General features: G+C 48.3%; 1 protein-coding gene and 1 pseudogene across 1 annotated transcript in view; one reads left to right on the top strand and one right to left on the bottom strand.

Annotated features, from left to right (window-relative positions):
• Positions 1 to 6,271: 6,271 nt before the first annotated feature.
• Positions 6,272 to 9,988, bottom strand: LOC131752338 (heterogeneous nuclear ribonucleoprotein A1-like; annotated as a pseudogene).
• Positions 9,989 to 10,025: 37 nt separating this feature from the next.
• QSOX1 (quiescin sulfhydryl oxidase 1) overlaps positions 10,026 to 13,855 on the top strand; it is a 40,062-nt gene continuing 36,232 nt past the window's right edge. Inside the window, 1 exon segment of the mRNA XM_059056284.2 lies at positions 10,026 to 10,394. Within this exon segment, the coding sequence (XP_058912267.1) occupies positions 10,136 to 10,394 (259 nt within the window). The 5' untranslated portion in view covers positions 10,026 to 10,135.

Here is a 13,855-nt window from a genome sequence, read left to right as displayed (position 1 = left end):
TTCTCCCAGTGGAACATGGGGATCCGAAAAGCAAGAGGACCTTGACCAGCCAGGGTCAGACACAGTTCAGCTGAGGACCTTCGGGTCCAAATCAGGTCTTTTTGACTTCAAGCTGGTGTTTCTTTTTCCCCACCATATAACACTGCCTTCTGGGATCCAATAAACTTGCCCGCTTCCCAGGGAAGGGAAGGCACCAGCATTTACAGAGTGCTTGCATGCTACGGTTCATGCTTCTGTTCTGGCTCTCTTTGCAGGAGGGGAGGGGAAAAGGTGCACCCCTGGGAGGCTGAGAGCCATCAGTATAACAGGGACAGAGGCTGTTTTGTGATTAAGTGCTGGCGATCCGAGATCTATAGGAGAAGGGCATGCTCTGCCATGGAAGCCAGGCTGCTCTCAACATTTGGTCCTGGTCACTGAAGACAGAGGACCAGGGAAATAACACTAGGGCACCACGATCTCTTCTGCAAGCACCTTCTCTACTCCTCCTCCCCGTCCACTATTGCCATGAAAATGATTCCCTTTTTTTCTCCAAAGTGGAAAGCAAGGAGACGAAAGGAAATTATCAGGAGAATGACAATGGAATAGAATGTCTTCAAATTTCACTAACATTCAAATGGTGGAGGAGAAAGATATAGAATAACTGGACAAGGGCTACAAAGAGAAATAAGGAGAGAGCCCCTCCAATAGGTGTTACCAAAAAGTCTCCATTTCTGTTGTTTATTCACTTGCTATATTTCTAGATGACATAAGCCAGTTATGTGGCAGTTCTATGGACTTGTTACATTGCTCAAGGCCAAGGTTCCCAAAAGGATCTGGGAGGAACAGAATGTTGAGCTCAGCACTTTTCTCTGGCATAAAGTTTTATGTTCGAATTTTAATAAATAAATAGGAAGAGAAGGAATGTGCTGATAATACTTTTATATTCACAGAGGGATATATGGTAGAAAATGCTGGTACTCTTTCAGAAAAACAACAACAGCAACGATTCATAGCTGCCATAAGGATAATGATTATCTTCCTTCTTACCAACATCTGAGCATCGACCAGGACGTGCAAAGACAAAAGAAGAGAGATCTCACATCCCACAGTCAGTGAATGGGTAAGAGAGACCACCACAAGTGTGATTACTTTCAAGACGATTAATAACATAAACAAGTTTCCAGAAAGGACGGGAAGATAGGGAACTTTTACTTTAGATGGCAAGGCAAATTTGGGAAGAGGAGACCATGAAGGTCAACTAGGAAAACTGAGGCTCACCAAGTGGCTGTCGGGGCATTTCATGTTTTTATGAAAGTACAGTAGCAGACACTGCATTCCAACTCCCCTTCTGGACCAGAGGGTACAGTGCGTAGCTGCAGATGAGGCAGGACCAACCACCAAAGAGCAGAGCTTGGCACCTCGGGAGATATGTTGGCAATGTCTGGGCACAGCAAATCTAGAAAGCCCATCTGTCCAACAGAAGCATCCCCTCCAGGGACTGGGCAGAAGAGTGAAAACCAGGACTGAAGGGGTGTGGCTGAACCATGGACAAGAGCATGGAGCAGTGGGTTCCATAAGGAAGGAGAGGTGGAGGATTGCCAAGTCCTTCAGGGTGTCTGCTGATAAGCAAGGCCATCATAAAATAAGAACGCAACATCTGGATGCTGATGTAGTCATCTGGGAACATGAAAACACTCAGTATTTCATTTGGGCAGTTCATGCAAAGAGCACTAATTGAGTACCTACTGTGGGCTAGGCAAATTCTTGCAAGACACCCTTTCTTCTCTATATATGCTTCTCCTCGCTTTTGCAACTAAATGGCTTGAGTCAAGTTTATCCGGACACCTGAAAATCTCTGGTGCATTCGTGACACATCTGGACATAGGTATTGTGACCTCCAGGTGTACTCAGACCTTAGCCTTTCTTACTATTTAAAAAAACAAGTATTAGTTGAGCCCTGCTGTCCTGGACAGTGTGCTAGACTCTTTCACATTCTCCCGTTTGATTCTTACACCTCTGCCTCCCGGTGCTGGACATCATCTGCTTTGGTCTGCGCTGCCTCAATTTACCTTCTTCCCCTGATAACAGTACTCCTTTTTCTTTGGAAAATGGATCCTCTTTTACTCCAAACATGTAGTTATGGTCGGGGCTGCCAATTACGGTGCTCACCCCTGTGGTGATATGACCTCCCTGATCATAGTGACTAATCTGGGAATAAACAAATAATCCAAGCCTGGCCAGAGTTTTCCCCAGTATTTTTCAAACTAGGGTCAGGAGAGAAGTTCTGGCTTTTTTTCCCTCTGATCTCAAATTGAAAGCTAAGGCCAGAATTCTGGACTTTCAGAAGCAGCCCGGCTGAGAGAATAAAGCCAATGTACAGAGGTCATCCACAAGCTTACTTCAGGGCTTGCAGACCTATATTACTGCCTAAGCTATCTTGAAATTGCTTCATTCTAATCCTGAAGATGTGGCAAAAGGTTTTAGCAGTTCAGCCTGGATTCCTTGCTTCCTAGCTACGAGTCTGGATCCACATAGACAGCATTGTTTAAAAAGTTAGTTAAATTGGGCTTCCCTGGTAGCGCAGTGGTTGAGAGTCCGCCTGCGGTTGCAGGGGACACGGGTTCGTGCACTGGTCCGGGAAGATCCCACATGCCGCGGAGCGGCTGGGCCCGTGAGCCATGGCCGCTGAGCCTGCGCGTCCGGAGCCTGTGCTCCGCAACGGGAGAGGCCACAACAGTGAGAGGCCCGCGTACCAAAAATTAAAAAAAATTAGTTAAATTAAAAAATTAAAATGTAGCAAACCAAATTGATTTTTAGATGCAGAGATCTGATGTTGAAATGCAACTCCTTCCTCGTATAGCTGTGTGACCTTGGGCAAGTTATTTAGCTCTCTATGCCTCCATGGCCATGTCTGTTAAGACGGAGATCACAATATTATAGGATAATTCTGAGGATTAAATGAGATAAAACATGCAAAAGGTTCAGGGTTGATAAGTGAAATTTCCACTATACCCCAACCCCGAAAGAGAGCAAACTATAGGAGGAAGCGTCCACCTTTTTTCTGGTCCTCCCTTGCTTCACTGAGAGTGAAGACGGGTGACTTAACTGCTAAGTTTGGGGAAAGGAACTCCACCATGTGGCTCAGTCCCTCCAGAGTCTCCTTCTCTGGAACCTGGCAGCCTATGTGTGGGCAGGTGCCGTCTCAAGTCTTCTCCTCCATTCAGCCAGCTTACCAGACAGGCTCAGCCCCTGCAGAGAAGGCCTGGAGTTGGGGGTCACGTTTAATTAGGAACACTTTGTGGAAGCGCATCTAAGCCACATTCTCCAATCAGCTTTGTCTGTAAGAAGGTGGAGGAGTTTTAGTTTCCATTTGTGTCTTGTGCTTGTGTCTTACTTGAGAGGGGACACGGGGGTATTATTCACTGACACTGCCCCCCATACTCTCACCCCAAGCCCCTTTACTTAGCACAGTGCTCTGCCCCTAGTAAGCGCTCAATAAGTGCTTGGACATCTATTCTGGAAGCCTACATTTCTCTCGAATCAGTCTCACAAGTATCACAAATTTGGCAAGGTCCCCAGAAGCCTCCTATGGGGAAGACTGAGCACCCTCTAACCCAGCGACTCAGCAATGTGGCCTTCTTGCTTTTGACTTCAGGCCTTATTTGATGACTTGCAGGTTCCTAAAAGGCTTCACTCCTGATATTGGCCAGAGAGCCCGAACAACAAGGCCTCAAGTGTACAGCCTTATATCTTCATTCCACTTTAAATAATCAGCTGGTCTTTGGAGGCAGAGGGCGAGGGGTGGGGGATGGGTAGGAGCATGCAGGGGGGCTATACATGTGTGTATGTGGGGTGCCTATTCCCTTTGAATTGCCAACAAGTGACTTAGGACCAGGGAAGCTTGGCCTGAACATGGGGTTCTGCCCCAAATACCCCTTTCACAGCGGTCCCCATCTCAATACTTTGATAGCTCTGTTGGAAAGCCTGACAAGAATGGACTCTACCATTACCTTGCTATGTGGCCTTGAGCAAGTGCCTTCACCTTTCTGGGCCTCAGTCTCCTTGGCAGATAAAGAATAAGACCATTGGACTAAGTGTGAACGGGAAAGAACGAGGAGCTGGGAAGGAATTGCTTAGCTGCCCTTGTGTGCTGCCTCTCTGTCTGGTGGACGAGTAGATCTCCAGTTTCCCCACTCCCACACAGGAGACTCACAGAAGGATGGTCAGGGAGTTTTGTGTTTTCCATTCTCATTTCTTGAAGAGCCCAAGTTTAGGTACTGTATTCTGCATTCTCCACCCTCCTCTAACCTGCCTTTTGTCCTGGAAGCCCACCGCCATAGGCTATAATCGGCATTCTCACCTCTGGCTTTGACTATGTTTGGCCAGTGGGAGGCAATGACAAGACAGCAGAGGACTGGGGGAGAAAGAGGGGGAAGCGAGACTTTCCCGATGCCTCCTTGCTCTGCTCTTGGCTCGGTGTCCCTGACAGTGGCGGCATTTGGGGGTCACGGCTCCTGTTGGGTGGCCTCTCTTCTAGGACACCAGCACCCACTGTGAGGTCTTCCTCACAGAGTCCCCTCCCCTTGTCTCCTCCCATGGAGGAGTGCTAAAAGGACTTCATCCTGTTGTCAGTCGCTAAGGACCTCACATCTCTTGTCGGTTCCCTCTACCTGCACACACCTCTGGAACCAGTCCATCCATTAACACCCCAGGAAGCTTCCTGGGATGAAAAGGTGGCAGAGAAGGAAATCTACTCAGGAATGGGGTGTGGAGGGGAAACATGTGCTGAGGAAAGCATTGAAAGCTAGCCAACTTCCCTGTTCCCCTTCCTGCATAGAGGCAGGAAGGTCGGTATTCTAACCAACGCCAGCTATGGAAAGGTTCATCTGGAAGACCAAGAGGCAAGTTCTTAAGAGACAAAGCAAAGATTCTGGGCACCTGCCTTCCAGATGCTCACACCGTCTCTGATCCTCAGTGCTAATGAGTAAGTGGAAAGTCATCTAATGCTCTGCTACCGGATGACATATTTTACCTAACCTATTCTGTCACTCACCGTCATTATCTATATTGGTGTATAAACTGCATTCCTCTTACCATCTATCTCATTTTTGGTGGACAGACTCCCAAATTCCTTCTCTTTTATTTATGCATAACACATGAATGATTCACAAGTGGGAAAGTCGGCAGGGCTCCTTCGACCTCAGTGTTCTCATCTGTAAAAATGGGATAGTAATACTCTCACCCTCATAGGGTTGGCAAGAGGATTAAATGAGTAACATCTGTAAGTGCTCAGATCAGCAGATGTAAACTGTTAGCCAACACTGTTATTATCCTCTCATCTGATTTATCTTGCCTCACTTTCCTACAGCCTCTATGCAGGAAGGGGAACAGGGAAGTTGGCTAGCTTTCAATGCTTTCCTCAGCACACATTTCCCCTCCACACCCCATTCCTGAGTAGATTTCCTTCTCTGCCACCTTTTCATCCCAGGAAGCTCCTGGAAGGGCAAACAGGGAAGTTGTGATACTTATGTTTTCTGCTTTCAATTCTAGACCAGTGGTTTACCAATGGTGGCCTGTGGAGCCCTGGGGTTCCCAAGAAGCCCCATGGACCACAGAAAGTGGTTATTGCTGCAGGTCACAACTTTCATCTTGCTTTTCTTTAATTTTATTTTTTTATTAAAAAAACTCTTTTTGGAGTATAGTTGATTTACAATGTTGTGTTAGTTTCAGGTGTACAACAAAGTGAATCAGCTATACATATACATATATCCACTCTTTTTTTTTTTAAGGTTCTTTTCCCATGTAGGCCATTACAGAGTATTGAGTAGAGTTCCCTGTGCTACACAGCAGGTTATGATTAGTTATCTATTTTATATATAGTAGTGTGTATATGTCAGTTCCACTCTCCCAATTTTCCCTCCCCCCAATTTATTCCCTGGTAACCATAAGTTTGTTTTCTACATCTGTTTTGTAAGTGAGTTCATTTGTACCCCCTTTTTTTAGATTTCATGTATAAGTGATATCATATGACATTTGCCTTTCTATGGCTGACTTACTTCACTCAGTATGACAATCTCTAGGTTCATCCATGTTGCTGCAAATGGCATTATTTTGTTCTTTTTTATTGCTGAGTAATATTCCATTGCTTATATGTACCACATCTTCTTTTTTTAAAAAAAAAACATTTATTCAGCGTCATGATCAGACTATTACATTTAGCAATCAACAGCATGGGTGCAAAAAAAAATTACATTAAAACCCTTTGTTGGAATGCTTTACACTTTCCACCAAACAGAAACTAAAATAACCTGGTATACAATTAGTCACAAATACAGTCCTCGAGTTTTCTTGCCCATACACATGAGTATTGTCTAAAACATGTATTCTTTGTAGCAGCTAGGCCCTGCCACCACTGTGCTTGGCTGAGTTCACAAATCTGTTGTAACCTGTAGCTTCCCTGTCACTTCTCTGGCTCTCCTCTCCTGCTAAGCTTTGTTTCCTGGCAGTAAGCAAAACCTTCTGCCACTGCCATAGCTACTGCTGCTGCTGGAACCACCAGAGCCACCTTGGTTTCAGGGTTTGGCAAAGTATTGGCTTCCACCACTATAGGGGTCAGAACTTCTGCCTCCAAAGTTTCCTCCTTTCATGGGTCCAAAATTTGAAGATTGATTGTTGTAACTGCCCAAATCATTGTAGCTTCCACCACCTCCAAAATTGCTTCCATCATTACCAAATCCATTATAGCCGACCCCACTGCCACCATAGCCACCGCCACCGCGGCTGCCACCAAAGCCACCTCGACCACTGAAGTTTCCTCCACGACCAAAGCTGTCATTCCCACCAAATCCCCCTCCAAGACCGCCACCAAAGTTTCCAGAACCACTTCGACCTCTTTGGCTGGTTGAGGCACTAGCCATCTCTTGCTGAGACAGGGCTTTCCTTACTTCACAGTTGTGGCCATTCACAGTGTGGTATTTCTGAATGACAATCTTGTTTACAGAGTCAGGGTCATCAAAGGTTACGAAAGCAAAGCCTCTCTTTTTGCCACTGCCTCGATCAGTCATGATTTCCATCACTTCAATTTTCCCATACTGTTCAAAATAATCTCTTAGATGATGTTCTTCAGTGTCTCCTTTAATGCCACCAACAAAAATCTTTTTCACAGTGAAGTGGGCACCAGGTCTTTGAGAATCTTCTCTTGAGACGGCCCTCTTTGGTTCCCCAACTCTTCCATCCACCTCGTGCGGCCTTGCATTCATGGCCGCGTACACCTCCTCCACAGTGGCATACGTGACAACCCCGAAGCCTCTGGAGCGCCTGGTGTTTGGATCCCTCGTGACCACACAGTCTGTGAGCGCTCCCCACTGCTCACAATGGCTCCTCAGACACTCATCGGTTGTTTCAAAGCTCAAACCTCCGATGAAGAGCTTCCGCAGCTGTTCGGGCTCTTTGGGTGACTCTGACTTAGACACGAGGGCAGTGGAGTTGGGGGAGACGTCAGCGATGCTTACTCGGCGGTGTCCACAGGCAGAAAGGAGTCATCTACCGAACATATCTCTGTACCACATCTTCTTTCTCCATCCCTCTGTTTATGGGCAACTTGCTTTTATTGGAGACTCCTTTTAAGATTCTGTTTGAACAGACTTCCAAGACTTAAAGTTGAAAATCCCTGTATTGCTGTTCTGAGATATTGAAGCCCCAGATTTTACAACTCTCAATGCTAATTTCTTTGGCCCCATTGCCAAGAAACTTTATCTATTCTATTCAAATCATTTGTATTCTTTTCCATTTCTGATGTTCTGAAATAAATATGTGAACAAGCAAATCTTTGTGTACTTATGTGAGCTGTGCTTCCCAGGTGCTCTTCATGTTTAGCCAAAACTGTCCCCTTAATTCCCAGGGAATTCCCTGGGGAAGATAACTATAATATTTTTTAACAATAGAGACATGTGAAGGCACTTGACTTTTCCTGGCCCCTGATTTAGCCACTGGAGTACGTCCACCCCTTGGAATCCAAGGTTGCTATGGTACTATCTATGCAGTTCAAGACTTTGAACTTGAGAATGTGTTCAAAGTCTATTCTCTGTTCAGGCACAGAGAATACGAATTCATGAAGGGAGCAAAAGCTCCAACCTCCAGATGTCTGCCTGGAATGCTCTTATCCCACTTTGCCACAAGTTTCCCTCCCATTCTTCATTTGGGTCTTTGTCTCAAATGTTACCTCGTTAGAACTGCCTTAAGACTGGGGCAAGAGTAGCCCCTACCTTGTCTTCTGAGCTCTCTGGCCCTCTTCCAGCCACGCCTCTTTCCACAGAGCTAGAAGACCATGGGCCAAGGGGATGAGTTCACCCAAAGCTCCAGTGCTTCACCCCTTCTTAGATCATACTGCGGGTACATGAGACCCTAGAACTCAGTAGCACCAGGCCAGCTTCTTGATACTGCATCAGCCTTTTCCCAAGGTCTGTTCTCTTAAGGAACCAAGGAGCGGCTATTTGCTGGAGGTATGGATGGAGCTCAGATGTGCAGGCAGGGATGCTATAGGTGTGGGCACAAGTTCCCTTGAAGTATGGGATAGATCTGGGGTGCAAAGAGTAGGAGGAAGGTTGAGGGCCTGGGACCAGTTACCACCTAAGCAGCCCCATTCCAGTGCACATCTTGGGGGAAGTCCGAGATTTCTAAACTTAAGTTTGGCCTTCCAGATTATTATGAAGGTATACTTGTCAACATGAAAGGACAGGAATTTTACATAACAAATTGGTTTATAATTTTAAATTATGTAGACATAGGATATGTGTGCCTCCATTTGCACTATTTACCCTGGCCCTGCAAATATCAGGGATGGGCCCATCACTGACCTCCCTGTCTAAAATAAAATACCACTTCCTCTGTCACTTTATTCTGACCCTATTGTACATGTCTTCATAGCCTTTGTCAACATAGGATCTACATGTACATCTCTCTATCCCTATCCACACTAGAATGTAAGTTCCATGACTGTAGAGTCTTGGTTTTATTTACTGCCTCAGCCTTAGTACCTAGAGCAGTGCCTGGCACAAAGAAACCACTCAGTAAATGTTGAATGAATAACAAATCTAGTCTCAGATGGCTTACAGGTGAGGTGGCCTAACCCAGCGGACACAAAGGGAAAAGATCACGTGACGACACTCTGAGGAACGCCTGCTCCTATTAAGATAACTCAGCACTGGAACTACAAAAGGTAGACCATGGAAAATTAATCATCAAGACTTCAGTACACATGAACACAAGATTAGTTATCAGGTTACTCGTGAGAGGGATATGTAAGTGAATATGGAGATCTGTGTGTAGGCTGGAGAGTTAGATGTGGGGTACCTGGGCTGCTGGAAGCCCCAGGTGGAGGAATCATCCTAACAACCTTAGGTGGCCAGACCTGCGTGCTGAGGAAACTCTGATTCCACCCAATGGATCACGCCAATCCAGCCCAACCTAAAATGGAAGGGGGCCTCTAATTCATAATTAGGAAGCCCTCAAATAATATTTTCCTTGGATGGTCACAGGCCTTGGGGAGTGTGGGGTGTGGGCACATCTGATCCCCGTGGGGTCACGGGGGTCACAGACTCAGAGACTGTCCTACCACCCGTCCTTCTCTCCCACGTGCTTTTAATTCACAACTTCTTATCGCTTGGTGGGGTCCCCAGAACTTTCTGGGAATAGTATAAATCGGTCCAATCTATTCCAACGGACTCTTTTCCCGTTGGATACGGGGCCTGTGAGAAGCCAAATGACTTCCCGGAGTCCCCAAAAGCGACAGGAACGCGGGCCCGGGACTCTGCCCCGCGGATGTCCCAACACCTATCATTTGGTGGGGGGGGGGCTCCGGGGGCTGGGCTGGGCTCCCCGCCTCCTGGGGCCGAGGCGGGAACCCGACTAGCTCTGAGGTCTCGGCGGACTGCGAAGGGGGCGCTCGCAGCCGGGCCCGGACTCCAGCGCCCGGCTCCGGTTTTCGTCCCTCGTCGGCTTTCCTGCCCATTGGCCGGCGGGAGGGGCGGCAGCCGCCCACGGTGGGCGGGGTCACGTGGCTCCTCCCCGTGACGGAGGCAAGAGGTGCGGCGGAGGCGCCCGGCACCAAGTCGTCTGAAACTTTTGCGCAGTGGTGGACTCCGCACAGCTGCAGAGGATGGAGTGCTGTGGACGCGGCTCCGGGCCGCAGCCGTCCCTGCTGCTGTCGCTGCTGCTGGTGGCGTCCGGCGCTGGCGCAGCCCCGCGCTCGGCGCTCTACTCGCCCTCCGACCCGCTGACGCTGCTGCAGGGTGGCACCCTGCGCGACACCGTGCTGGGCTCCCACAGCTCCTGGGCGGTGGAGTTCTTCGCCTCCTGGTGCGGCCACTGCATCGCCTTCGCCCCGACGTGGAAGGCGCTGGCCAAAGACATCAAAGGTGAGAAACTGGGTGCGGGGGGAGGGTCGCTCCCCTCGCCCCACCCGGGCGGATCCCCGCCACCTGCCTCACGGAGGCCCCTTCAACGCTGCCCGCTTCGTCCTGCCTGTCACCTCCGCCCATCTTCCTCTCTGCCCCTCCCACTTCCCCCCAGTTTCCCAGCCCTCAGCTCCATCTTTAGCTCCCGCCCCTCCCTTTCTTTTTACCCTTCCTTGGCCGGTGTCCCGAGTTTTCTCCCCCTCCCCGCGGTCTGGGTCCCCAGACCCGCTCTGCTTTCCTTGTCAGTCTTCTGCCGGCTTATGGCCCCCATACCTACGACGCGGTCTCCTTTGTTCCTCCTCCCTGACACCTTACGGCTTCCTGTAGTTCAGCCTTGTGGCAGACCCCTTCCTACCAAGTTCGCCAGCTGTGGTGGGATCAGTGTTGGGGAGAAAAAGAACTGATACTCATTCTGCCGCCGGCCCTATTCCCACTCCCTCCTTCCTCTCCACACCCCTTGACTAGTAGACCTTGCTGGTACGTAGACTTCCTTTCTCAGCTGTATCTTTGAGGCAGAGTTTCCCTGTTTCCTGTTTCCCGGCCGCTCCTGACCTGCTGCCTCCAGCTCCTTAGCTTCTGGGCCACACATCCTTCTCTCTTCCCCTCCTTCTCCTTCAACCTGTGAGCCCAAAGGCCCGACTGAGGGCAGCCTCTTGGTGTGGGTTTGGCCCTTGCTCCATTTTCCCCTTCATTGGCCTGACCACTAATACCATATTTCCTTCATTCTAAGAGACTGTCAGTTGTGAGACCCACCATTCATTTGCTAACAGCCTGAGGGGTAGAGGGATAAGACGACCGCTAATAGATGTATAGAGATTTAAAGGTGTACTCCATTACAGAAAGGTTAATGTTTTTAAAAACTTAAGATGTGGAGCTGAGTAAATACGGCAACTGGGGCTTCCCTGGTGGCGCAGTTGTTAAGGGTCCGCCTGCGGATGCAGGGGACACGGGTTCGTGCCCCGGTCCGGGAAGATCCCACATGCCGCGGAGCGGCTGGGCCCGTGAGCCACGGCCGCTGAGCCTGCGCGTCCGGAGCCTGTGCTCCGCAACGGGAGAGGCCACAACAGTGAGAGGCCCTCGTACCGCCAAAAAAACAAAAAACGGCAATAATAGTAATGAATATTTATTAAGTGCCTACTGTATTGTATGTCAGACACCTTCCTGAGTGAGTACTTGATGTGTATTATCTCAGAGTTTCCTTTGCACAGGTAAAGATCCCTGTGGTGTCATCCATCTGCCTAGACCAGGTAGTGGATATTTGGGGGGGCTGGCGTGGCGTGATGGTAATGGTTTGCTTCTGATTTGCTGCCTCTGAATGGAGTTATTTACTGATAACTAGGTGGCTAGGACCCTAGCAGGGCTGCTGACCTTCAGCGGTCACTGAATGAGGACTATGGGCATCTTAGGGTGTAGGCCTCTTCCTGGAGAGGGAAGGACTGGAACTGTTGTTCCCCTGCTGTGCCGTTTTCTTGATAAACTCAACTCTTTGCGGTAGAGTAGTGCATTTGTAGATGTTGGTTTTCAAATTCAGGCCACCTCTTACGTTGAGCAGCTTGCACGGTGGTTCCTGAAGTGGTTAGATGGAAAGGTGTATCATCTGTTAGCCATATGGTCTTGGAAAGTTATTTTTAAACAAAGCCGATAAACCGTTCTCCCTCCAATTTACACGCAGACACTTGTCTGCATGCCTCTCTGGTCCCATCACTTGAATGTGCCATTTCTCAGCAGCTCTCCACACTGCATCATTTCAGTGATGCCAGCACATCTGGTCAGGGCAGGAGGCAGGAAGAGTGTTGAATGTGGAACTGGAACACCTGAGGGGCACTAGGTGTTCAGGGGACACTGTGGGCCTGAACATCATAAAAATTCCTAGGTCAATTTACACTTTGAGGCCATAAAAGTTCCTTAATGGCTGCAGGTGAACTCAATCTAGAAGATTCTTGCATCTTGAGAGTGCTGGACAGAAAGATTAGCTTCCAGCTGACTCATGGGTTTGGCCTCTGGCAACCCAGAGTTTTCCAGTGAATTGCACATCCAGATACTGACCCAGCCTGCTCCTGGATGAGGGTTGCCACTTCCCAAAGGGGTCTTCTCCCCAGTGCATGGAGTGAGAGTTTCCCTAAAAAAAGCAAATCAAAACTTAACCTCAGAAAGGAAAATGGTGTCTGTAGAGATGAACCACAGTCCATGGGAGATGGGAGATTCAGGCAAAAACTGGAAGTCTCCCATGAACCATGGAGGTGTCAGCCCCCTAAGCAAGATCATGTCCTGGGGAGCGCTGGCCGAACCTGGTGTTGGCCTGCAATGATAAAGAATGCCTCCACTCCAATCCAAGGAGGTGTTTCCTGGTGAAGCCCTTTAACGTCTCTGTATTCTAAGGTTCCTTGAGAAAGTTTGGTTGTGGGCCGGCACAGGGTTGCTCTCGCACCACCGCTGGGCCCATGGGCCTGTGGCCCTGCCCTCTGCCATTGGTATGAATGCCTTGGGTAGGAGCAGTGAGTCTGTGGAAGGTCATGAGGGGAGAGAAGAACTTTGCAACTCTGCCCAACTGGCCTCAGGCATTTAATCTGACTGGCCAGGGCTCATTTCTTCAGTAAATTGTAGGCTATGTTCTCTGGGGCAGTTGTTACCTTGGGGCAGAGCACTTGTTTCTAAGGATCTGGCTCACCCCTTTCTATTCCAGAGCAGCTTTTACTGCCTCACCATGTGTGTTTGGGAAATTGATTGTGTTCATTTTAGACCTTCAGTCTTCATCACTGGCTAATCAATCAGCAAATATTTGTTGAGTGACCTCTGTGTGCATAGCATTGTTTACATTGCTATTAGGTAAATCACACAGCAAGGAAATTGACACCAGTAAGAAGCTGTATTTGAAAAGGGTCAAAAGAGCATAACTCAGCCATTTCTTGTTTTGGGAATTCAGGGAAGGGGAAAGTCACAGAGGCCTGGTCACCAAAGGCCTTTATCTAAGCAGTTATTTATTATACACTTGCCTTACGCCAGGCACTGTGCTAAGGACCTTTACAGGCCACTGTTATATATAATCTTTATGAGAAAATATCTGAGCAACAGATAGCCTTTTTTTTTTTTAACCGATAAGTAACTTGCCCAAGATTACACAGATGATGGAGGGGGTTCTTTTTTTATTTTATTTTTTTCTATTTTTGGCCCCACCGTGCAGCATGTGGGATCTCAGTTCCCAGACCAAGGATCAAACCCGTGCCTCCTGCAGTGGAAGCACAGTGTCTTAACCACTGGACCACCAGGGAAGTCCCTGGATGAGGTTCTTTTTTTAAAAAAATAAATTTATTTATTTATCTATTAATTTATTTTTGGCTGCGCTGGGTCTTTGTTGCTGTGTGCAAGCTTTCTCTTGTTGCGGCAAGCAGGGGCTACTCTTGGTTGTGGTGCACAGGCTTCTC

This window comes from Kogia breviceps, chromosome 1 (genome assembly GCF_026419965.1).
Source record: "Kogia breviceps isolate mKogBre1 chromosome 1, mKogBre1 haplotype 1, whole genome shotgun sequence".
Taxonomy (NCBI): domain Eukaryota; kingdom Metazoa; phylum Chordata; class Mammalia; order Artiodactyla; family Physeteridae; genus Kogia; species Kogia breviceps.
The sequence above is the reverse complement of the archived record's forward strand: the minus strand, read 5'-3'. Positions and strand labels throughout refer to the sequence as shown.